The 26,504-nt window shown below is 40.9% G+C and overlaps 1 protein-coding gene across 1 annotated transcript in view; it reads left to right on the forward strand.

The window, feature by feature from the left end:
• Nucleotides 1-26,504, forward strand: part of INTS4 (integrator complex subunit 4) — a 135,883-nt gene that overhangs the window by 59,611 nt on the left and 49,768 nt on the right. The window contains exons 12-15 of the mRNA XM_003935041.4: nucleotides 753-895; nucleotides 10,144-10,259; nucleotides 14,720-14,853; nucleotides 16,431-16,588. Coding sequence (XP_003935090.1) covers nucleotides 753-895; nucleotides 10,144-10,259; nucleotides 14,720-14,853; nucleotides 16,431-16,588 — 551 coding nt within the window. The remainder of the gene's footprint in view (nucleotides 1-752; nucleotides 896-10,143; nucleotides 10,260-14,719; nucleotides 14,854-16,430; nucleotides 16,589-26,504) is intronic.

Raw genomic sequence — 26,504 nt, forward strand, 5'->3', positions numbered from 1 at the left:
TATAAATAGGAGTGACATTTCCATTTGCCTCTCATTTATTGTTTCTCATTCTTGAAGTCTTCTTGAAATTCACATCAGCTAAATTGACTCTTCCCTCACTCCTCCATTTGACACATACAGGTCTCTCTCTATTGGGCTTTGCAGATATTGTGGTTTGTGTGTGTTTGTGTGATTGTTTTTAATAAATTGAGAGATTGTGGCACTGAGCCAGTCTGTTGGTGCCATTTTTCCAATAGCATGTACTTACCTTAGGTCTGTGTCACATTTTGTTAATTCTTGCAATATTTCAATCTTTTTTATTATCACATCTGTTATGGTGATCTTTGATCAGTGATCTTTGATGTTACTGTTGTAATTGTTTTGGGATCCCACAGACTATGCCTGTATATGATGATAAACTTAAGTGTGTGTGTCCTGAGTGTTCAGCTAACTGGCCATACCCGGTTTGTCTCTTAGCCTTTCTTCTTAGCCTGTCCTTTTGCCTAGTTGCAAAAAGGCGCTTTTAGCTTTAGCATCATGTTTGAGTTCCAGTTAGGATGGAGAAGGGAGGTTAAAGAACAAAGGGGACAAAGCTACTGCCTCTAGTCCTGATCAGTAAAACGAAAGAGATTTCAGGAATTTTAGCCAAAGAACTTCCACATACTTTCTTACATGGCCACCCTAGGTGGGAAGGTGGCTAGGGAGAAGGGAATGGTAGATAGAGGCTGAGTCTGCTAACCAACAGTAACTACTGTTATTAATTTTTTTTAAAGGATTCATCCAGAGATATTCGAGAGGCTCTTCACGAACTCTTATGCTGTACTAATGTTTCAACCAAAGAAGGGATTCATCTTGCATTGGTGGAGCTGCTGAAAAATTTAACCAAGTACCCTACTGATAGGGACTCCATATGGAAGTAATGACTTTTTTGCCCATTTACTCACTGAGTCCATAATGTGGTAAATGTACAATGCTGACATTTGTTCTGTCCTTATAGATTGAGGATAGTATGGCCCTGAATTTTGCCTCTAATTTAGAAACCTGATTCAACTTAACCAAACTCTTAAGAATCTGATTCCTAAGCTGAGTATCGCATTTCAGATTACTTATTAATATGTCCATCTATCCACTTAGCAGATATTGTGTGTCTGCTGTGTGCTGACTATGCACCAACTCCTATGGTAGCTGTTATAAGTATAGAAATGAATTAATTAGATTTCCTCTTTCTCATATATAGTGGGTTTTTGGTTTCTGTTTTTGTTTTTTGAGATGGAGCTCTGTTCTGTTGCCAGGCTGGAGTGCAGTGGTGTGATCTCAGTTCACTGCAATCTCTGCCTCCTGGGTTCAAGCAATTTCCAGCCTCAGCCTCCTGAGTAGCTGGGACTACAGGCATGCACCACCATGCCTGGCTAATTTTTGTTTCTTTTTTTTTTTGAGACAGAATCTTGCGGCCGGGCGCGGTGTCTCACGCCCGTAATCCCAGCACTTTGGGAGGCCAAGGCGGGTGGATCACGAGGTCAAGGGATCGAGACCATCCTGGTCAACATGGTGAAACCCCGTCTCTACTAAAAATACAAAAAATTACCTGGGCATGGTGGCACGTGCCTGTAATCCCAGCTACTCAGGAGGCTGAGGCAGGAGAATTGCCTGAACCCAGGAGGCGGAGGTTGCGGTGAGCCGAGATCGTGCCATTGCACTCCAGCCTGGATAACAAGAGCGAAACTCCATCTCAAAAAAAAAAAAAGAAAAGAAAATATATTAAAACTGAAAATACCAGGGGAGTCTTGCTCTAGGAAACTTTTTTGGTGTCTGGTGTTCCATTTTGCCATTCCTTTGTATAGTCCCATTCAGCTCAATTTGACATATGTTTATTGAGTGTCTTCAAGACGCTCTCAGTCATTTGTGGGGTTGCAGTGGGGATAAACACCTATATAAGTAACTGGAGGTCTGTGGAGACCCAGCATATCTCCACAGAAGGAAGGAATGTTAGAACATTCTTCAAGCATTAAAATAAGATTTGTAGTTATTTGGTTCACTTAGAATATTTACATAAGGCTATCTTTATTGGGTGATTGTGGACAAATAACTCCTTAACCATATAGTGCTTCAAAAGCTTTTGCAGTCACCTATTCTAATTTTTTTTTTTTTTTTTTAAACTTTGAGACAGGCTCTCACTATGTTGTCCAGGCTGGTCTTGAATTCCTAGGCTCCAGTAATCCTTCTACCTTGGCCTCCCAAAGTCCTAGGATTACAAGCGTGAGCTAGTGCACCTGGCCTACTTATTCTAATTATCACTTATGTTTTTTTTCACCTTTTCCAATGAATGGTGGCATTATTTAGAAATAAAATAGATGAGACCAGGCATGGTAGCTCATGCCTATAATCCCAGCACTTTGGGAGACGGAGGAGGGAGGATCGCCTGAAGCCAGGAGTTTGATATTAGCCTGAGTAACAAAACCAGACCCTGTCTCTACAAAAAATTTAAAAATTAGCCCAGTGCAGTGTACATACCCGTAGTCCCAGCTACTTAGGGAGGCTGAGGCAGGAGGATTCCTGGAGCCCAGGATTTAAAGGCTGTGGTGAACCATGTTGATACCAGTCCACTCCAGCCTGAGTGACAGAGCAAGACCTTGTCTCTTAGAAAGAAAAAAAGTGATAAAAGAGTAAAGAAATAGAGTGACCTATTTTTAAAAATGTTGATAAACATAAATGAAAGTTCTGAAGGAGATAGTTTGGTCTGTTAATATATCTTTAGTTCATTCAATAAATGCTTACTGACCATTTGCTATAACCCAGTCAATATGTTAGGTGCTGTAGAGATTTAAAAATGGATTGGGCTCAGACCTAGCCCTAAAATACCAAGAAGGGAGAGTTGGTAGCAAATATGTGGATAGGGAGGTGGATGAGATAGTAAGAAGTTTAATGTATTAAGAAGCCAGAATTAAAGTGTAGCTTTACAGAGGCCCACATGTATAGGGGCCTGTAAGGTGACCCATTTAATAGTACTTGCGGGCCGGGCGCGGTGGCTCAAGCCTGTAATCCCAGCACTTTGGGAGGCCGAGGCGGGTGGATCACGAGGTCGAGAGATCGAGACCATCCTGGTCAACATGGTGAAACCCCGTCTCTACTAAAAATATAAAAAATTAGCTGGGCATGGTGGCGTGTGCCTATAATCTCAGCTACTCAGGAGGCTGAGGCAGGAGAATTGCCTGAGCCCAGGAGGCGGAGGTTGCGGTGAGCCGAGATCGCGCCATTGCACTCCAGCCTGGGTAACAAGAGCGAAACTCCGTCTCAAAAAAAAAAAAAAAAAATAGTACTTGTGGTGCTCATCTAAGTTATGAATAGAGTAAGATCAAAATAAATGACTGGCACCTGGAAGCTAAAATTACTTCTTTGCAGTGTGCCCTGAGGTATACTTAGTAGAGTGCTTAGAGCGGCCTGAAAATAAATGAAACAAGTTCTTTCCACCTAGAAGGAAAAACATCAGACTGGGAAAAGCATATTTGCTCAAGAAGATCACATGCTTTAGATTAGATGACTTTCATACCCCATATACTCATGAATTTTTCAGTGTTTATTTTCTATTTTGCTGATCTACCTGTTCTCTAATCCCTGGTGAAATCTCCTATGTGACCATCTGCTATGTGAATATTTCTTTTTTATTTCTTTTATTATTTATTTATTTATTGCATTTTAGGTTTTGTGGTACATGTGAAGAACATGCAAGATTGTTGCATAGTTACACACATGGCAGTGTGGTTTGCTGCCTTCCTCCTCATCAACTGTATCTGGCATTTCTTCCCATGTTATCCCTCCCCAACTCCTCACCCCTCACTGTCCCTCCCGTTTCCCCCCAACAGACCCCAGTGTGTGATACTCCCCTCCCTGCGTCCATGTGTTTTCATTGTTCAACACCCACCTATGAGTAAGAACACGGCGGTGTTTGATTTTCTCTTCTTGTGTCAGTTTGCTGAGAATGATGGTTTCCAGGTTCATCCATGTCCCTACAAAGGACACGAACTCATCGTTTTTTATGGCTGCATAGTATTCCATGGTGTATATATGCCACATTTTCCCTGTCCAGTCTATTGTCGATGGGCATTTGGGTTGGTTCCAAGTCTTTGCTATTGTAAACAGTGCTGCAGTGAACATTCATGTGCAATTGTCCTTATAAAAGAACAATTTATAATCCTTTGGGTATGTATATATCCAGTATTGGGATTGCTGGGTCAAATGGAATTTCTATTTCTAGGTCCTTGAGGAATCACCACACTGTCTTCCACAAAGGTTGAACTAATTTACACTCCCACCGACAGTGTAAAAGTGTTCCTATTTCAAGAAAACAAACAAACAAAAAGTTTTCCTATTTCTCCACATTTTCTCCAGCATCTGTGGTCTACAGATTTTTTAATGATTGCCATTCTAACTGGCATGAGATGGTATCTCAGTGTCGTTTTGATTTGCATTTCTCTAATGACCAGTGATGATGAGCATTTTTTCATGTTTGTTGGCCTCATATATGTCTTCTTTTGTAAAGTGTCTGTTCATATCCTTCGCCCACTTTTGAATGGGCTTGTTTTTCTCTTGTAGATCTGTTTTAGTTCTTTGTAGATTCTGGATATCAGCCCTTTGTCAGATGGGTGACTGCAAAAATTTTTTCCCATTCTGTTGGTTGCCGATTCACTCTAATGACTGTTTCTTTTGCTGTGCAGAAGCTGTGGAGTTCGATTAGGTCCCATTTGTCTATTTTGACTTTTGTTGCCAATGCTTTTGGTGTTTTGGTCATGAAGTCTTTGCCTACGCCTATGTCCTGAATGGTTCTGCCTATATCTAGGGTTTTTATGATGTTAGGCCTTATGTTTAAGTCTTTAATCCATCTGGAGTTAATTTTAGTGTAAAGTGTCAGGAAGGGGTCCAGTTTCTGCTTTCTGCACATGGCTAGCCAGTTTTCCCAACACCATTATTAAACAGGGAATCCTTTCCCCATTGCTTGTTTTTGTCAGGTTTTCAAAGATCAGATGGTTATAGATGTGTGGCATTGCCTCTGAGGCCTCTGTTCTGTTCCATTGGTCTATATCTCTGTTTTGGTACCAGTACCATGCTGTTTTGATTACTGTAGCCTTGTAGTATAATTTGAAGTCAGATAGTGTGATGCCTCCAGCTTTGTTCTTTTTGCTTAGAATTGACTTGACTATGCAGGCTCTCCTTTGGTTCCATATGAAGTATAAGTTGGTTTTTTTCCAGTTCTGTGAAGAAGGTCATTGGTAGTTTGATGGGGATAGCATTGAATCTGTAAATTACTTTGGGCAGTATGGCCATTTTCACAATATTGATTCTTCCTAACCATGAGCGTGGAATGTTTCTCCATCTGTTTGTGTCCTCTCTTATTTCGTTGAGCAGTGGTTTGTAGTTCTCCTTGAAGTGGTCCTTTACATTCTTTGTTAGTTGTATTCCTAGGTATTTTATTCTTTTTGTAGCAATTATGAAAGGCAGTTTGTTCTTGATTTGGCTCTCTTTAAGTCTTCTATTGGTGTATAGTAATGCTTGTGATTTTTGCATGTTGATTTTGTATCCTGAGACTTTGCTGAAGTTGCTTATCAGTTTCAGGAGATTTTGGGCTGAGACAATGGGATCTTCTAAATATACAATCATGTCATCTGCAAATAGTGACAATTTGACTTCTTCCTTTCCTAATTCAATACGCTTTATTTCTTTTTCTTGCCTGATTGCTCTCGCTAGAACTTCCAATACTATATTGAATAGGAGTGGTTAGAGAGGGCATCCTTGCCTAGTGCCAGATTTCAAAGTGAATGCTTCCAATTTTTGCCCATTCAGTATGATATTGGCTGGTCCAGTTTGTTGATGATTAAGTTCTTTCTTTCTGTTTCTTAGTTTTCCTTCTAACAGTCTGGCCCCTCTGCTGTAGGACTGCTGAGGTGCACTCCAGGCCCTGCTTGCCTGGGGATCACATGCAGTGGCTGCAGAACAGTAAGGGTTGCTCCCAGTTTCTTCTTCTGCTATCTTTGTCCCAGAAGTATACTTGCCAGATGTCAGTCTGAGCTCTCCTTTATATGGTGACTCTTTGGGTATACTAGGGTCAGGGAGCTGCTTGAGGAGACACTCTGTCCTTTATAGGAACTCAGGTGCCCAGCTGTGAGCTCCATTGTTCCATTCTGAGCTGCTGGGCAGGTATGTTTAAGTCTGCTGCAACAGAACTCATAGACACCTTTTTTTTTTTTTTTTTTTTTTTTTCTGAGGTGCTCTGTCACAGGGAGATAGGGCTTTATTTATAAGTTTCTATTGTGCTGCTGTCTTTTTTTTCAGTGCTGCCCTGCCGATCGAGGAGGCAGCCTAGTCACAGTCTGCCTGCCGAGGCTTTGCTAAGCTGCTGTGTGCTCTGCCTAGCTGCCCTGTGAAGTTCCCTGCAGTCCTGTTTATAGCGTTATAGTTAGAACTGCCTTGGTAATGGCAGCCCACCTCTGTAATAGCAGACTCTCTCTGTAATGGTGGACTGCCTCATCAATGGTGGACTACCTCGGTAGTGGTGGACTGCCTCACTAATGGCAGACGCCCCTCCCCTATAGAGTTGGACTGTTCCGGGTTCAGCTGTTTTTGCTTTGAAACTCTCAATCCAGAGCATTTCAGATTACTGTTTTTTGTGGGGGTGGGAACGGCTGAGCCTGATTACCTGGCTCCGTGTCTCAGACCCCCCCTTTTTTTTTTTTTTTTTTTCAGTAGAATTGGTGTTTCTGTCTCCCAGGCATCCCAGTCACCAGTTGAAATAGCACCCAGATTTGTGTGATTTCTTGTTCGTAGACCTGTTGCGCCGGCCGAAACAGCTGCTGGAGACTCGTGGCGCTTTTTTGCCGGGGAATCTCCTGGCCTGGCTCCCTGTTTCAGTCCCCTTTTTTTTCAGTTGAATGGGCGACTCTGTCTCCCAGGCCTTCCAGTCACCAGTTGAATAGGCACCCGGATTTGTGTGAGATTTTGTGCAGAGACCCACTGAGCCAGCTGAAACAGTCACTCTGGGGGCTTGTGGCGCTTTTTTTCCTGGGAATCTTCTGGCCTGGCTCCCTGTTTCAGTCCCCTTTCTATTGGTTGAATGGGCGACTGTGTCTCCCAGGCGTTTTAGTCATCTGTTGAATAGTCACTGGGATCTTTGTGATTTCCCATGCAGCGACCCACAACACCGGCTGAAACAGTGGCGCGGAGATTCATGGTGCTTTTTTGCCTGGGAATCTCCTGGCCTGGCTCCCTGTTTCAGTCCCCTTTTTATCAGTTGAATGGGCAACTCTGTCTCCCAGGCGCTCCAATCACCAAATAAAAGGCACCAGACCTTTGTATTTTGTGCGGAGACCTGCCGCCCCGGCCAAAACAGCCACACTGGCGACCCGTGGGGCTCCTCCACCTGGGAATCTCCTGGTCTTTGGGCAATAAAAATCCGTTTGGAAATGTGATGTCCATTCACTCTACACGCTCTCACTGGGAGCTGCAATCCTGAGCTGCTCCTAATCGGCCATCTTGGATCCCCCTATGTGAATATTTCTCTGATCATATTGATCTCTTCTACCTTTGACATGAAGAAGTAGAATGTCATTTGTTTGATAGTTCATACCTTGTAGTGCTGGTCATTTTTGCCTCAGCTGAATTATAAACTCCACGAGGACAGAATTAAGATATGTATGGTTTCAATTTAGTTCCCCTCTTTTTTTTTTAAATTCTTCAGAGAAGGAAATAGGTTCTGTGACTTTTTTTGTTTTTTGTTTTTTTTTTTTTAAAGGCAGAGTCTTGCTCTGTTGCCCAGGCTGGAGTGCAGTGGGTGTGATCTCAGCTCACTGCAACCTCCGCTTCCTGGGTTCAAGTGATTCTCCTGCTTCAGTAGGAGAATCCTGAGTAGCTGGGATTATAGGCGCCTGCCACCATCCCCAGCTAATTTTTGTATTTTTAGTAGAGATGAGGGTTTACCATGTTAGCCAGGCTGGTTTCGAACTCTTGACCTCAAGTGATCCACCCGCCTTGGCCTCCCAAAGTACACCTTCTAAACCAGAACTTAACAAATAAAAAATAATAAGATCGGGCGCAGTGGCTCATGCCTGTAATCCTAGCACTTTGGGAGGCTGGGGCAGGTGGATTGCCTGTGGTCACAAGTTCAAGACCAGCCTGGCCAACATGGTAAAATCTCATCTCTACTATAAATGCAAAACTCTGCTGGGTGTGGTGGCACAGGCCTATGATCCCAGCCACTCAGGAGGCCTAGGTAGGAGAATCACTTGAACCTGGGAGGCAGAGGTTGCAGTGAGCTGAGATGATATTATTGCATTCCAGCCTGGGCAACAAAGCAAAATTCTGTCTCCAAAAAAAATAATAATAAATAAAAAATAATAAAAATATATAATTACTTTGCTTGTATTAGTTCCTTATAGTTTATAAAGGACCCTTATGTAGTTATAATAGCTAACATTGAGTTCTTACTATATGACAGACACTTTGCTAAGTACTTTATGTTGGTTATCTCATTTAATGGTTGTAGCAAGTCTGAAGTAATGACTTTGTGTGGTTTTTTTTTTTTTTTTTTTTTTTGAGACAGTCTGGCTCTGTCTCCTGGCTGGAGTGCAGTGGCACTATCTTGGCTCACTACAACTTTCTTCTCTTGGGTTCAAGAGATTCTCCTGCCTCAGCCTTCTGAGTAGCTGGGACTACAGGCGCACACCAGCACATCCAGCTAATTTTTGCATTTTTAGTAGAGATGGGGTTTCACTGTATTGGCCAGGATGGTCTGTTGATCCTGTGATCTGCCTGCCTTGGTCTCCCAAAGTGCTGGGATTATAGGCGTGAGCCACCTTGTCCTGCCTGAAGTAATGACTTTTAATCTCATTTTGTAGATGAAAAAATTTACTTGCCTAAGGCTACTCAGTTTCAGACAGATCTCTGATTTCAGAACTTCACCCAAGATATCAATTAGAATGCTTTTGCCCACAAGTAAAAAAGACAGTCTGATTAAAAATATCTTACCCAATTGGTCTAAGTTTTTTTCATAAAAATAAATCAGAAGATTGGTTTCAGGATTGGTCATTCAGCAGGTTATCAGGGCCCTTTTTGGTTTCTCTGCAGTTCCCTTGGCTTCTCATAGTTGTAAGATGGCTGCCTCATAAGATAGTATCTCAGGACAGAAAGGAAGGGTCATTCCCTTTCATGCATTGCTCTTTTGATTTGCAAAACCATCCCTGAGAAGCTCACCAGCCAACATACTTTCATGCTCCATTTACTAGAATTGGCTTACTTGCCTACCAGCAAACCAGTCACTGGAAAATGGGAATGGAATTGCCTTTATGGGTTTAGACCAATAGTGGTTCAGCTGATGCACTGGATTTGCCTTTTCTGAGCACTTTGCTGCCTGCCTGATACCTGAGTAAAATCAGGGCTCTCTCAGGAAGAAAGATGGGGGAAAATGGCTGTTGGTTAAATAACCAGTTCTTTTTTTTTTTTTTTTTTGAGACAGAGTCTCACTCTGTTTCCAGGCTGGAGTGCAGTGACACCATCTTGGCTTACTGCAATTTCTGACTCCTGGTTCAAGCAATTCTGCTGCCTCAGCCTCCCAGTTAGCTAGGATTACAGGTGCCTGGCCTTCCAGTTCTTTTATCTTTATAATAACCAGTTTTTTTTTTTTTTTTTTTTTTTTTGAGACGGAGTCTTGCTCTGTCACCAGGTACCAGGCTGGAGTGCAGTGGTGCGATCTTGGCTCACTGCAACCTCGCCTCCCAGGTTCAAGAAATTCTCCTGCCTCAGCCTCCCCGAATAGCTGGGACTACAGGTGTGCGCCACCACACCCAGCTAATTTTTGTATTTTTTAGTAGAGACGGGGTTTCACCATGTTGGCCAGGATTGTCTCGATCTTTTGACCTCGTGATCCACCCACCTTGACCTCCCAAATTGCTGGGATTACAGGCGTGAACTACCATGCCCGGCCTAATAACCAAACTTTTAAGATGAATTAACTGAGTTCCAGAATAATTGGGTGACATATCTGAAGTCATAGAGTTAGCTAAAGTATATGATCAAAAATTTACATTTCTAGTTCAGGTTTTCTGATTCCAGTTCCTAGTACTTTCATAGGACTTACTAATTTGTTGTAATTTGATGTGCATTCTTATTTGTTTGTTTCAGGTGCTTGAAGTTTCTGGGAAGTCGGCATCCAACCCTGGTGCTCCCCTTGGTGCCAGAGCTTCTGAGCACCCACCCATTTTTTGACACAGCTGAACCAGACATGGATGATCCAGCTTGTATCCTCTGTGCTTAGGGTGGGCCCCGATGTGTTGACAGACAGCTTTGGCATCTCCTTCTGCAGTGTAGCTGGGGTGGTGTGAGTTTTCTTTTCTTTTTTTTTTTGGAGACAGTCTTACTCTGTTGCTTAGGCTAGAGTGCAATGGCCCGATCTCGGCTCACTGCAACCTCTGCCTCCCAGGTTCAAGCATTTCTCCTACCTCAGCCTCCTGAGTAGCTGGGATTACAGGCACCTGCTACTCGGCCTGGCTAATTTTTGTATTTTTAGTAGAGACAGGGTATCACCATTTTGGCCAGGCTGGTATCAAACTCCTAACCTCAGGTGATCTGCCTGCCTTGACCTCCCAAAGTCCTGGAATTACAGGCATGAGCCACCGTGTCCAGCCTTGGTCTGAGTTTTCTTTTCGACATTTATTTAGCACCTACTATTTCACATACTGCTTATAGTCATCTCTTTATATCCGTTGGGAATTAGTTCCAGGACCTCTCTTAGATACCAAAATGCATGGATGTTTAAATGCCTCATATAAAATGGTGTATGGAATATAACTTTCTCACATCCTCCCATATACTTTAAGTTATCTCTAGATTACTTATGATGCCTAACACATTGTAAATGCTGTGTAAATAGTTGTTGCATTATTCAGGGAATAATGACCAAAAAAAGCCTGTACATATTCTGTACAGTTGCAAGCATTTAAAAAAAAATATTTTCTATCTGCAATGTGTTGAATTCATGGTTGGAAAACCCAGAGATGGAGGGCCAACTATAAGTGCATTGTGCAATTTCTCTCTCATCTTCCAAACAACTCTGGAAGGTGGTATTATTCTCAGTTTACAGATGAGGAAACTGAGGCTCAGAGTGTTAAGTAACTCTAAGCATCAGATTTGGGATTCCAAGCCAGAAAAAAAAAATCTGTGGTTTTAAAGCCTGTGCACTCTTCCTAATGTCTTGTACAATGTTTAGTTCGATCTTTATCCTGAGAGAGGTGATGGCTGAGCTAGGCTCCATGACTACTTTGCCTCTGAAACAAGTTCAGTGGGTTTTTGATAGCCTGTACAGCATGCCATGCGATTGGATTGTTTTCCAGTAATGGGGATACATTTACATCAGTGCATCCACACTCTCCTAGGGTTCTTTTTGCTCTGTGGGCAGATCCTTGGTGAAGTTTAAGAGTAGTTATTGAAACACAGAGATCAGCCATGTAACTGGCTATTGTAGTCAGGTGACCATTATAGTCTCCCTTAATACTCCTTTTAAAATTTGAATTATTTTATTTTTTTAATTGACACATAATTGTACATATTTATGGGTTATGGGTTACATATTGATATTTTGATACATAGGTATACTGTTCAGATCAGGGTAGTTAGCATATCCATCCTCTCAAACATTTATCGTTTCTTTGTATTGGAAACATTCAGTATCCTCTGTCTAGCTCTTTGAAACTATTTATTATTGCTAACTGTAGTCATCCTACAGTGCTATAGAGCCTAGAACTTAGGCCTCCCGTCTCACTGTAATTTTGCAAGCTTTAACAAGTCTCTCCCTTTAACCATCCTTCCTCTCCCTTAACCTCCCTTAATTCTGTTTGTTTATTTTTATAGGGCTTTTGGGGAATTTTTGAATTTAAAGATCTGTGTAATTGATATACTAAGCAATGCCAGACTTCACATTTGCGTTTAAGAAAGACACATTCTGATCTTACCTCTAATGGTATAGTCTAGCTATTTGAAATTCAGCCCATCAGAGATGTGCTTGTAGGGTAGGTCTTACTACTAACTCAGAGGACATATTGAAATGCTCTGAAATCTGAAGGCCCTTTACATTGAAAACAAAAATTAAAACATTCTTGGAAGCCTATTTTGTTAAGATATTTTTTGGGATAGTTGGAGGATTGTTTTATTTGCTACTTACTTTTGGCTGTCAGAGCTTGCTCCCACATTTACCTTAGGAAAATTAAGATTTTAACTTTTCTCCAATGTAAGAGTAGTCTAGAGGTAAGCAAGCTGGTGTGACAGCTCCATATTATTCTCGGTGATCTAAGCTCCTTCTGTTTTTCTGTTCTGCCATTGTTAGTTGTCCAAGATTGTTGTTAGTGCTCCAATCATCATGTCCAGGTTCTAGGCAGGAAATCAGAGGATCTCCAGAATAAAATTTGTATTCTGTTGCTAAAGAAAAAGGGAAGGATGGTTGCTGGGTAGACAGATAAAAGGCACTGCCATAGGGAAGCATGGAAGATTGTTGGAAGACATGTTTCTTTTAATTTCTGATTTTCCTTTCAGTATAAAATTATTATATATAGAAAGAAAATCCAAAAACATAGAAGAAATTTCATATTTAACATTAACCTAGTGTTAATATTTTGGAGTATTTTCTTCTCCTTTTAAAAAAAAATCTTGAGTTGGAATTTTGTTGCTTTTATTTTTTAATATAATACATTTCATTGACAACTTTTGGATAATAGTTGCTATCATATCTTCTGTGTATTTTAGAACCTGTTCTTTTCGCTTACTATGAAAAATGATATTCATGTAACCAAAATCTATTAAAGAAAAAGAAAAAATATGGTACAAAATTATAAATTTCATATATATATATGTATATATATTTTTTGGTGACAAAGTCTCTGTCATTCATGCTGGAGTGCAGTGGTGCAATCATCATTGCTTACTGTAGTCTTGACCTTCTGAGCTCAAGTTATCCTCCCTCCTCAGCCCCCCAAGTAGTTGGGACTACAGGCATGAGCCACGACACCCAGCTAATTTTTTTGTAGAGATGAGTTCCCACTTTATTGCCCAGGCTGGTCTTGAACTCCTGGATTCAAACGATCCTCCTGCCCCAGCCTCTCAAAGATGCTGGGATTATAGACATCAGCTTCCACATCCAGCTTATAAATAACAATTTTTAATGATTATACAGCTGTGTTTTACCTACATAATGGCATAATATATAATCATTAAAAATTATGTATGTATAAAGATATATGTGTGTGTGTGTGTGTATATATATATATATATATATATATATATAAAATCATTCTCCTGTTTTTGGACATTTAGGTTATTTCTGATTGCAATAGTCCCCCCTTACCTGCTGTTCACTTTCTGCAGTTTTAGTTACTTGCAGTCAACTGTGGCCTGAAAATAATAAATGGAAAATTCCCGAAGTAAGCAATTAATAAGCTCCAAATTGCATGCCATTCTGAGAAGTGTAATGAAATTGAACAGCATCCTTTTCCATCCCACTCAGGATGTGAATCATCTCCTTGTCCATTGAACTTATACTGCATATGCTAACTGTCCATTAGTCACTCTGTGGCTGTCTCGGCTATCAGATTTGATTTTGTAATGGCCCCAAAGTGCAATAGTAGTGATGCTGGTAATTCAGATATGCCAATGAAAAAGCCATGAAGATCTTCCTTGAAGTGAAAAAATGAAAGTTCTTGAGTTAATAAGAAAATTGTATGTTGAGATTGTTAAGATTTACATATGATAAGACAAATTTTCTATCTGTGAAATTGTCAACAAGGAAAATAAATTTTTTGCTTGTTTTACTGTTGCACCTCAAACTGCAAAAGTTATGCCCACAATGCTTGATAAGTTCTTAGTTAAGATGGAAAAGGCATTAAATATGTAGGTGGAAGACTGGAATAGAAACCTGCCATCATGTTCCAATTGATGGCTGTCGGATTCAGTACTGTCTGCAGTTTCAGGCATCCATTTGGGGTCTTGGACCATTTCCCCCCAAGGATAAGGGGGGCTACTGTAACTGCTAATGATTCTTTGATATTAGGCTGTTTACTTAGATTTTGTGATGTGGAATTACTCAGCATGTGTAAGACTCTTACTGTCTGGTACCAAATTTTCCAAAATGATTGTGCTGATATGTATATATATATATTTGAAATGGAGTCTGGCTCTGTTGCTTGGGCTAGAGTGAAGTGGCACCATCCCAGCCCACTGTAAACTCTGCCTCAGGTTCAAATGATTCTGCCTCAGCCTCCCATGTAGCTGGGATTATAGGCGCCTGTCATCATACCTGGCTAATTTTTGTATTTTTAGTAGAGACGGGGTTTCACCATGTTGACCAGGCTGGTCTTGAACTCCTGACCTCAGGTGATCTGCCCACCTCAGCCTCCCAAAGTGCTGGGATTACAGGTATGAGGCACCGCATTCGGCCAGTATGTACTTTGATAGGCAATATAGTTGCCTACTTCATAGGCAAAATTGTTTCTATTTTTTTGTATTCTTGGCAGCATTCTGGCATTTTTAAAAACCTTTGGTAATTGGGGGTTGTGTTGGGTAGGGAAATGTATTTCGTTGTTTATATTTGCATTTCTTTGATTATTAGAAAATCATAGTCTCTTGATGGAGATTTTAGAGGTTGAAAGTGAGAATACCAGATTCTGGGCAACCTTTTATACTTCCAAGTTTACTTAACCCACTGATCTATCAGATATTGCAGTTTTGGTACTTATTTTCAATGCTGCTAAAACCTGTCCAACAATGCCAGCATTGTTCTCGGACCACACCTTCAGGCACTATGCCTATCTCCGAGACAGTCTTTCTCATCTTGTTCCTGCCTTGAGGGTATGTTGAAAACATCAGTTGTCCTTGTTTTTGTTTTGCATGGGATAGGGGGTGTTTTTACTCTTGTTTTCCCTTAAGATGGGGGTCTCACTATTTTGCCCAGGCTTGTCTCAAATCATGGACCTAAGCCATCCTTGTGCCTCAGCCTCCCAAATAGCTGGGTATACATACCACATTATGCAGCTTGTTTTTGGCTTTTTATTTTTCATGCTTTTTCATTATTTTTTATTTTTCATTATTCTTTTAAGTAGTGGACAGCAATTCATATATTCTCTGAAAACTTGTTTGTTCATTCTCTTTCTCTCTTGGGCTCTCTGCCATTGTTTCATACTTTTGCTTTTGTGTCCTTTACCTTTTAAGACGATTCACTTTTTTACTGTCCCTGGTTACTGATACTAGGCAAGGAGAAAGGAATCTGGAATGTTATATTTTAGATCAAGAATTTAAATTGTTATATTTTAACAATTACATAAAGCCATGATTCTCAACAAGTGTTTAGTTTTTTAAAAACAAAACCGTTACTATTTTTAGAACCTAGAGATGTATAGAAGAAAATTTAAAAAGGGATCATAACAACAATCACAAACACTGAGTGAATGCTACAAATAGAGAGATTTTCTAATCTCTCTATTTGTATTAACTCATCCTTGCTTGGGTGACTCCAAATGACTTTATTTAGAGTAATATGTGTTTACTTAGAGGAATATATATAGTTAGAAAATTTAAACTTTATAGCAGATACAAAATGAGGCCGGGTGCAGTGGCTTACGCCCATAATCCCCGCACTTTGGGAGGCCAAGGTGGGCGGATCACCTGAGGTCAGGAGTTCGTGACCAGCCTATCCAACATTGTGAAATCTCGTTTCTACTAAAAATACAAAAGTTACCCAGGCATGGTGGCGGGCACCTGCAGTCCCAGCTGCTCGGGAGATTGAGGCAGGAGAATTGCTTAAACCAGGGAGGAAGTGGTTGCAGTGAGCCGAGATTGCGCCACTGCACTCCAGCCTGGGTGACAAAGTGAGACTCCGTCTCAAAAAAAAAGTAGATACAAAATGAAAAGTGAAATACTCTTTGCTCTCTCCTTCCCATTTGTCTTAAAAGATAAACCACTTTTAACAGTAAGAATAAGTATATCTGAAGGGCTAGGTCAAAAATTAAATTATAAATTATTCTCATGAAAAAAATTGTATGCTAAACTTATTTGGGAATAAATCATTACCCTTCCTCAAATGAAAGATAAGAGAATGTTTTAAAGATTAATGACAGATTAATTTTTAGTCTCATTCCTATGGTTGGCCCATTTATTTTCAGTTAGCAATAGAAAATACTATCCCATTCTGTTTTCTTTTTCTCCTGGTAGCTGTGGCTGTATTGGGTAGATTACGTTTGCATTTTCTCTCTTTCTCTTTAACTCCCAATGTAGCTGAGGAAGGGGAGAAAGGTTATTTATAGAACCTCCTAGCCATTTTTCCCTTTGTTTTGTTTGGCTCACATTTTTGATGTGCTTTTATGTGTGTGTGTTACCAAACACTGAGCCACCAAACTTAATGGCTCCATAATCCCACTGTGTTTGCTTAGTTACCAGGTAGAAAACTAGTGTCATCAGCTGTTTCTCCCAGCATCATATCTCAAGAGGATCCTTCCCAGCAGTTTCTGCAGCAGAGCCTTGAAAGAGTGTATAGTCTTCAGCACCTGGACCCTCAGGGAGCCCAGGAGCTGCTGGAATTCACTATCAGGTAAGGTAATCATTCCTTCATCTGACAGAATTAGTGCTGTTACACTCAGCTTGACTGTTCTGAATTTTAGTGTTCGTTACTAGGTTTGATATTCTTACACTGTTGGCCCCTACATTTACATATGGTTTTATGGTCTGTTTATATTTGGATTAGATTGTGGTTTGAGCATATTTTTTAAAAGAGCTCTTTATATTATTGACTCGATTGATCATTAGTACACAACAGAAATAGTTACAAAGAACCTGTTTTTAGTTTTTTAATTTTAAATATTAGGATGAGTGACCAAAAGGCAAAATAACAGTGGCTAAAACAGGAACAAAGTTTAATTCTTTCTCATAGGCAGACCGGGCTGAGATGACCGTGAGGGATCTAGGCTTGCTCATTCTTTTTTTTTTTTTTTTGAGACAGGGTCTTGCCCTGTCACCCAGGCTAGAGTGCAGTGCTATAATCTCAGCTCACTGTAACTATAGCCTCCTGTGCTCAAGTGATTCTCCTACTTAAGCCTCCCAAGTAGCTGGGATCACAAGCATATGCCACTGTGCCTGGCTAATTTTTTTGGCATTTTTTGGTAGAGTCGACGTTTCACCATGTTGCCTAGGCTGGTCTCAAACTCCTGAGCTCAAGCAATCCTTTTACCTCAGCTTTCCAAAGTGTTGGGATTACAGGCGTGAACCACCAGCACTGGCCTAGGCTCATTCTTTCTTGTGTTTCCATCTTCTACATCAAGCAACCTGTGTTTAACAATCCAAAATCTATTATCCCCCCTGTATTCCAGCCTTTGGAGAAAAGGAAACAGGAAGAGAAAGGTATCATCTTCACCCTGCAGTTTTTTAGACACGTCCCAAAAGTTGTACACTCTAATATTACTTGATTTCTGTTGACTAGAACTTAAGTCACATGGCCATATCTCACTTCAAGGAGTGAGGACATAAACTCTCAGTGAATAATGCCTGGTTTACATGTAATGACTCTAATAGGAAGAATTTGAGAAAGATACTGGGGCGGGAAAGCACGGCAAGATGACTGAATAGGAATAGCTCCAGTCTGTAGCTCCCAGTGAGATTAATGCAGAAGGCGGGTGATTTCTGCATTTCCAACTGAGATACCCAGCTTATCTCATTGGGACTGGTTAGACAGTGGGTGCAGCCCACGGAGGGAAGCTGAAGCAGGGTGGGGCGTCACCTCACCTGAGAAGTGCAAGGGGTTGGGGAACTCCCTCCCCTAGCCAAGGGAAGCCATGAGGGACTATGCTGTGAGGGACTGTGCTGTGAGGAATAGTACATTCAAGCCCCAATACTATGCTTTTTCCATGGGCTTCATAGCCTGCAGACAGGGAGATTCCCTCAGATGCCTATGCCACCAGGGCCCTGGGTTTCAAGCACAAAACAGGACAGCTATTGGGGCAGACACCAAGCTAGCTGCTGGAGTTTTTTCATATCCCAGTAGCACCTGGAAGACCAGTAAGGCAGAACCTTTCACTGCCCTGGAAAGGGGGCTGAAGCCAGGGAGCCAAGTGGTCTAGCTTAGGGGATCCCACCCCCATGGAGCTCAGCAAGCTATGATCCACTGGCTTGAAATTCTTGTGTCCAGCACAGCAGTCTGAAGTTGACCTGGGAAGCTCAAGCTTGGTGGGGAGAGGCTCATCTTCCATTAGTGAGGGTTGAGTAAGTGGTTTTCCTCTTGCAGTGTAAACAAAGCTGCCAGGAATTTTGAACTGCACAGAGCCCACCACAGCTCGGCAAAGCTGCTGTAGCCAGACTGCCTCTCTAGATTCCTCCTCTCTAGGCAGGGCATCTCTGAAAGAAAGGGAACAGCCCTAGTCAGGGGCTTATAGATAAAACTCCCGTCTCCCTGATACAGAGCACCTGAGGGAAAGGGCAGCTGTGGGTACAGCTTCAGTGGATTTAAACATTCCTGCCTGCCACCTCTGAAGACAGCAGTGGATCTCCCAGCACAGTGCTCAAGCTCTGCTAAAGGACAGACTGCCTCCGCAAGTGGGTCTCTGACCCCTATGCCTCCTGACTGGGAGACACCTCTCAGCAGGGGTCAACAGACATCTCATACAGGAGAGCTCCAGCTGACATCTGGCAGGTGCCCCTCTGGAATGAAGCTTCCAGAGGAAGGAACAGGTAGCAATCTTTACTGTTCTGCAGCCTCTGTTGGTGACACCCAGACGAATAGGTTCTGAAGTGAACCTCCAGCAAACTCCACCAGAGTTTATTAGTTTTCTGTTTATTAGTCTGCAGCAGAGGAGCCTGACTGTTAGAAGGAAAACTAATAAAGAGAAAGGAATAGCATCAACATCAACAAAAAGGACATTCACACTAAAACCCCAACTGAAGGTCACCAGCATCAAAGACCAAAGGTAGATAAATCCATGAAGATGAGGAAAAAACAGTGCAAAAAGGCTGAAAATTCCAAAAACCGAAATACCTCTTCTCCATAGGATCACAGCTCACCAGCAAGGGAACAAAACTGGACGGAGAATGATTTTGATGAATTGACAGAAGTAGGACTCAGAAGGTGGGTAATAACAAACTCCTCTGAGATAAAGGAACATGTTCTAACCGAATGCAAGGAAGCTAAGAGCTTTGAAAACAGGTTAGAGGAATTGCTATCTAGAATAACCAGTTTAGAGAAGAACACAAATGACCTGATGGAGCTGAAAAACACAGCATGAGAACTTCGTGAAGCATACACAAGTATCAATAGACAAATTGTTCAAGTGGAAGAAAGGATATCAGAGATTGAAGATCAACTTAATGAAATAAAGCATAAAGACAAGATTAGAGAAAAAAGAATGAGAAGGAACAAACAGAGCCTCCAAGAAACATGAGACTATGTGAAAAGACTAAAAGTCACTCAAAAGCGACAGGGAGATTGGAACCAAGTTGAAAAACACTCTTCAGGATATTATCCAGGAGAACTTCCCCAGCCTAGCAAGATAGGCCAACATTCAAATTCAGGAAATACAGAGAAGATCACAAAGATACTCCTCAAGAAGAACAACCCCAAGATACATAATTGTCAGATTCACCAAGGTTGAAATGAAGGAAAGAATGTTAAGGGCAGCCAGAGAGAAAGATTGGCTTACCCACAAAGTGATGCCCATCAGACCAGCAGTGGATCTCTCTGCAGAAACCCTATAAGCCAGAAGAGAATGGGAGCCCATATTCAACATTCTTAAAGAATTTTCAACCCAGAATTTCATATCCAGCCAAACTAAGCTTCATAAGCAAAAGAGAAAGAAAATCCTTTACATCAAGCAAATGCTGAGAGGCTTGACTTAAAAGAACTCCTGAAGGAAGCACTAAATATGGAAAGGGAAAACCAGTTCCAGCCATTGGGAAAACATACCAATTGTAAAGACCATCAACACTATGAAGAAACTGCATCAACTAACAGGCCAAATAACCAGCTAGAATCATAATGACAGGATCAGCTTCACACATAACAATATTAACCTTAAATGTAAGTGGACTAAATGCAGACCAGGAGATTCCCTCAGGTGTCAAATTTAAAAACAAATTTAAAAGACACAGACTGAAAAATTTGATAGAATCAGGACCCATTGGTGTGCTGTATTCAGGAAACCCATCTCACCTGCAAAGAGACATATAGGCTCAAAATAAAGGGATGGAGGAAGATTTACCAAGCAAATAGAAAACAAAAATAGCTGGGTTTGCAATCCTAGTCTCTGATAAAACAGACTTTAAACCAACAAAGATCAAAAAAGACAAAGAAGGGCAATTACATAATGGTAAAGGGATTAATGCAACAAGAAGATCTAACTACCCTAAATATATATGAACCCAGTACAGAAGCACCCAGATTCATAAAGCAAGTTCTTAGAGATCTACAGAGACTTACACTCCGACACAATAATAGTGGAAGATTTTAACACCCCACTGTCAATATTAGACAAATCAACAAGACAGAAAATTAACAAGGATATTCAGGACTTGAACTCAGCTTTGGACCAAGCAGGCCTAATAGACATCTACAGAACTCTAAACCCCAAATCAACAGACTATACATTCTTCTCAGCACCAGTTCACACTTACTCTAAAATTGACCGCATAATTGGAAGTAAACTATTCCTCAGCACATGCAGAAGAACAGAAATCATAACAGTCTCTCAGACCACAGTGCAATCAAATTCGAACTCAGGATTAAGAAACTCACTCAGAACTGTACAATGACATGGAAACTGAACAGCCTGCCCCTGAATGACTTCTGGGTAAATGATGAAATTAAGGCAGAAATAAATAAGTTCTTTGAAACCAATGAGAACAAAGACAGTGTACCAGAATCTCTGGGACACAGCTAAAATAGTCTTTAGAGGGAAATTTATAGCACTAAATGTCCACAGGAGAAAGTGGGAGAGATCTAAAATTGACACCCTAACATCACAATTAAAAGAACTAGAGAAGCAAGATCAAACAAATTCAAAAGCTAGCAGAAGACAAGAAATAGTCAGCTAAGATGAGAACAGACTGTTGGAGACAGACACACAAAAAAACCCTTCCAAAAAATCAATGAATTCAGGAGCTGGTTTTTTGAAAAGATTAACAAAATAGACCACTAGCCAGACTAATAAAGAAAAGAGAGAATTACATAGACACAATAGAAAATGATAAAGGGGAGATCACCACCGATTCCACAGAAATAGAAAATAGCATCAGAGAATGCTACAAACACCTCTATGCAAATAAACTAGAAAATCTAGAAGAAATGGATAAATTCCTGGACACATACACCTTCCCAAGACTAATCCAGGAAGAAGTCAAATCCCTGAATAGACCGATAACAAGTTCTGAAATTGAGGCAGTAATTAATAGCCTGTCAACCAAAAAAAGCCCAGGACCAGGCAGATTCACAGCCGAATTCTACCAGAGGTACAAAGAGGAACTGATATCGTTTCTTCTGAAATCATTCCAAACAATAGGAAAAGAGGGACTCCTTCATAACTCATTTTATGAGGCCAACATCATCCTAATACCAAAACCTGGCAGAGACACAACAACAACAAAAAAGAAAACTTCAGGCCAATATCTCTGATGAACATTGGTACGAAAATCCTCAATAAAACACTGGCAAACCAAATCCAGCAGTACATCAAAAAGCTTATCCACCATGATCAAGTTGTCTTCCTCCCTGGGATGCAAGGCTGGTTCAACATATGCAAGACAAATGTAATCCATCACATAAACAGAACCAATGACAAAAACTTCATGATTATCTCAATAGATGCAGAAAGGGCTTTTGATAAAATTTAACACCCCTTCATGGTAAAAAACTGTCAGTAAACTAGGTATTGATGGATTGCATCTCAAAATAATAAGAGCTATTTATGACAGACCCACAGCCAATATCATACTGAAATGGGCAAAAGCTGGAAGCATTCCCTTTGAAAACCAGCACAATACAAGGATGCTCTCTCTCACCACTCCTGTTCAACATAGTATTGGAAGTTCTGGCCAGGGCAATCAGGCAAGAGAAAGAAATAAAGTGTATTCAGATAGGAAGAGAGGAAGTCAAATTGTCTCTGTTTGTAGATGACATGATTGTATATTTAGAAAACCCTGTCATCTCAGCCCCAAATCTCCTTAAGCTGATAAGAAACTTCAGCAAAGTCTGAGGTTACAGAATCAATTTGGAAAAATCACAAGCATTCTTATACACCAGTACTAGACAAACAGAGAGCCAAATCATGAGTGAATTCCTATTTACAATTGCTACAAAGAGACTAAAATAACTAGGAATACAACTTACAAGGGATGTGAAGGACCTCTTCAAGGAGAACTACAAACCACTGCTCAAGGAAATAAGAGAAGACACAAACAAATGGAAAAACATTCCATGCTTATGGATAGAATCAATACTGTGAAAATGACCATACTGCCCAAAGTACTTTATAGGTTCAGTGCTATCCTCATCAAGCTACCATTGACTTTCTTCACAGAATTAGAAAAAACTACTTTAAGTTTTGTATGGAACCAAAGAAGAGCCCATATAGCCAAACAGTCCTAAGCAAAAAGAATAAAGCTGGAGGCATTATGCTACCTGACTTCAAACTATACTACAAGGCTATAATAACCAAAACAGCATGTTACTGGTACCAAAACAGATGTATAGACCAATACAACAGAACAGAGGCCTCAGAAATAATGCCACACATCTACAATCTTCTGATCTTTGACAAACCTGACAAAAGCAGGCAATGGGGAAAGGATTCCCTGTTTAACAAATGGCCTTGGGAAAACTGGCTAGCCATATGCAGAAAACTGAAACTGGACCCCTTCCTTATGCCTTAGACAAAAATTAACTCAGGATGGATTTTTTCTTTTTTTTAAATGAAGTCTTACAGTGTCACCTGGGCTGGAGTGCAATGGGGCAATCTCAGCTCACTGGTTCATGTGATTCTTCACACCCAGCTAATTTTTTTCATTTTTAGTAGAGACGGGTTTTCACTATGTTGGCAAACTGGTCTTGAACTCCTGACTTCGTGATCCACTGACCTCGGCCTCCCAGAGTGCTGGGATTACAAGCATGAGCCACCGGGCCCAGCAACAGTTCAAGATGGATTAAAGACTTAAATATAAGACGTGAAACCGTGAAAACCTGAGTAATACCATTCAGGACATAGGCATGGGCAAAGACTTCATGACTAAAACACCAAAAGCAAACACCAAAAGCCAAAGTTGAGAAATGAGATCTAATTAAACTAAATAGCGCCGGGCGCGGTGGCTCAAGCCTGTAATCCCAGCACTTTGGGAGGCCGAGGCGGGTGGATCACGAGGTCGAGAGATCGAGACCATCCTGGTCAACACGGTGAAACCCCGTCTCTACTAAAAATACAAAAAATTAGGTGGGCATGGTGGCGCGTGCGTGTAATCCCAGCTACTCAGGAGGCTGAGGCAGGAGAACTGCCTGAACCCAGGAGGCGGAGGATGCGGTGAGCCGAGATCGCGCCATTGCACTCCAGCCTGGGTAACAGGAGCGAAACTCCGTCTCAAAAAAAAAAAAAAAAAAAACAACAAAAAAACTAAATAGCTTCTGCACAGCAAAAGGAACCATCATCAGAGTGAACAGGTAACCTACAGAAAGAGAGAACATTTTTGCAATCTATCCATCTGACAAAGGGCTAATATGCAGAATCTACAAGGAACTTAAACAAATTTACAAGGAAAAAAACCCAATCAAAAAGTGGGCAAAGGGTATGAACAGAAGACATTTATGTGGCCAAAAAATGTGAAAGAAAGCTCATCATCACTGGCCATTAGAGAAATAAAACTCAAAACCATAGTGAGATATCTATCATCTCATGCCAGTTAGAATGGCGATCATTGAAAAATCAGGAAACGGTACATGCTGAAGAGGATGTGAAGAAATAGTAACACTTTTACACTGTTGGTGTGAGTGTAAATTAGTTGAAACATTATGGAAGACAGTGTGGCAATTCCTCAAGGATCTAGAACCAGAAATACCATTTGATCTAGCAATCCCATTACTGGGTATATACCCAAAGGATTATAAATCATTCTGCTGTAAAGACACATGCACACATATGTTTATTGCAGCACTATTCACAATAGCAAAGACTTGGAACCAACCCAAATACCCATCAATGATAGACTGGATGAAGGAAATGTGGCGCATACCCACCATGGAATACTATGCATCCATAAAAAATTATGAGTTCATGTCCTTTGCAGAGACATGGATGAGGCTGGAAACCATCATTTTCAGCAAACTAACACAAGAACAGAGAACCAAACACTGCATGTTCTCACTCATAAGTGGGAATTGAATATGAGAACACATGGACACAGGGAGGGGAACATCACACCAGGGTCTGTCAGGAGGTGGGGGGGCTAGAGGAAGGATAGGATTAGGAGAAATACCTAATGTAGATGACAGGTTGATGGATGCAGCAAACCACCATGGCATATGTATACGTATATAACAAACCTGCATGTTCTGCATGTGTATCCCAGAACTTAAAGTATAATTTAAAAAAAAGAAAAAAGATATTGGGGAACAACCAAAAGGCTCTTCCAAACCTTCTTATAATCACCTGAATGATGTGGAAAGAACTGAAAAGATATAATATTTTTCTCTATCTTTTAAGAGCAAATAATACTGCTTTTGCTAAAAGCAAATGAGTTTAAATTATTTATTGTTTGCTCTTAAAAGATAGAAAAGTATTATATCGGCCAGGCATGGTGGCACATGCCTGTAATCCCACCAATTTGGGAGGCTAAGGAAGGCAAATCACTTGAGGTCAGCAGTTCAAGACCAGCCTGGCCAACATGGTGAAACCCTGACTACTAAAAATATAAAAATTAGCTGGGTGTGGTGGCATGCACCTGTAATCCCAGCTACTCGGGAGGCTGAGGCACAAGAATCACAAGAATCACTTGAACTTGGGAGGTGGAGGTTGCAGAGAGCTGAGATTGCACCACTGCACTCCAACCTGGGAACAGAGTGAGACTCTCTCTTAAAAAAAAAATAAATAAAAATATTAATATCATTCGTAGCTTGGTTGAGCTCTCTTTTGATCTTCCTTGAAAAGTATTTGGTATCAGGCACATTCAATTAATAATTTTTAGTGGATCATTTCATTGCATACACTAAGAAACAGCTCTGTGCTAGATGCAGATCAGCTAGATAGGATTCTGCCCTGGCCAAGAGCGGTGGCTCAAGCCTGTAATCCCAGCACTTTGGGAGGCTGAGGCAGGTAGATCACGAGGTCAAGAGATCGAGACCATCCTGGTCAACATGGTGAAACCCTGTCTCTACTAAAAATACAAAAAAAAAAAAAACATTAGCTAGGCATGGTGGCACGTGCCTGTAATCCCAGCTACTCAGGAGGTTGAGGCAGGAGAATTGCCTGAACCCAGGAGGCGGAGGTTGCGGTGAGCCAAGATCGCGCCATTGCACTGCAGCCTGGGTAACAAGAGCGAAACTCCATCTCAAAAAAAAAAAAAAAAAAGGATTCTGACCTTAGAGAACCCATGTAGACAAGATGGATATAGACAAAGACTTATGATGGTGGATAACAGTGCTGTATACTTTATTCATGGTTTCCTGTCTATTATTGCATCTTAACATCTTATAAAGCAGGCCAACTGAACCATCCTCCAAGTTATATTTTCCCATTACGTTAGGTCATTCATTCACTTAGCAGCGTTAACTATTTGTTGATTCTAATAAGCCAGATGCTGAGCGTAGAGAGAAATGTGAAATGATACTTGTTCTTAAGGTACTCATTGTTTATTACGGATCCAGAAATCATCAATTTGATATATGATACAGTGAAGAAAAGCGTAGATACTATGGAAAAACATAAAAATCCGTGATCCATCAGAGTGGTGGTGGTGAGGGATGCTTCACAAAGGAGAAGATCCTTTAGCTTGTATGAAATGGTAACTGAGCATGTCAGTTTCGTAGTCCAGGTGCGGAGCAGAATTCTAGCTTCAGCAGACGTCAAAAGAGCTGGGAGTCCTGAGAGAGAACAGCCTCCCAGAGCTGCAATGATGTAGTATAGTGATTGAGTGAATGGAGCTTTGAAGGCAGACTCATTTTGGTTCACGTCTGAGCTTAATACAGTCATGCACTGAATAACACTGTGGTCAGTGACAAACTGCATATACAGTGGTGGTCCCATGATTATATTTTTACTGTACCCTTTTTATGTTTAGGTACACAAATGTTTACCATAATGTTACAGTTGTCTAGAATATTTAGTACAGTAACACGCTGTACAGATTTGTAGCCTAGGAGCAATAGACTATACCATATAGCCTAGGTATATAGTAGGCTATATACCATTTAGATTTGTGTAAATATACTCTAGGATGTTTCTGTGACAAAATCACGTGACATGGTACTTATCAAAATGTATAACACA

This window comes from Saimiri boliviensis, chromosome 6 (assembly GCF_048565385.1).
Source record: "Saimiri boliviensis isolate mSaiBol1 chromosome 6, mSaiBol1.pri, whole genome shotgun sequence".
Taxonomy (NCBI): Eukaryota; Metazoa; Chordata; class Mammalia; order Primates; family Cebidae; genus Saimiri; species Saimiri boliviensis.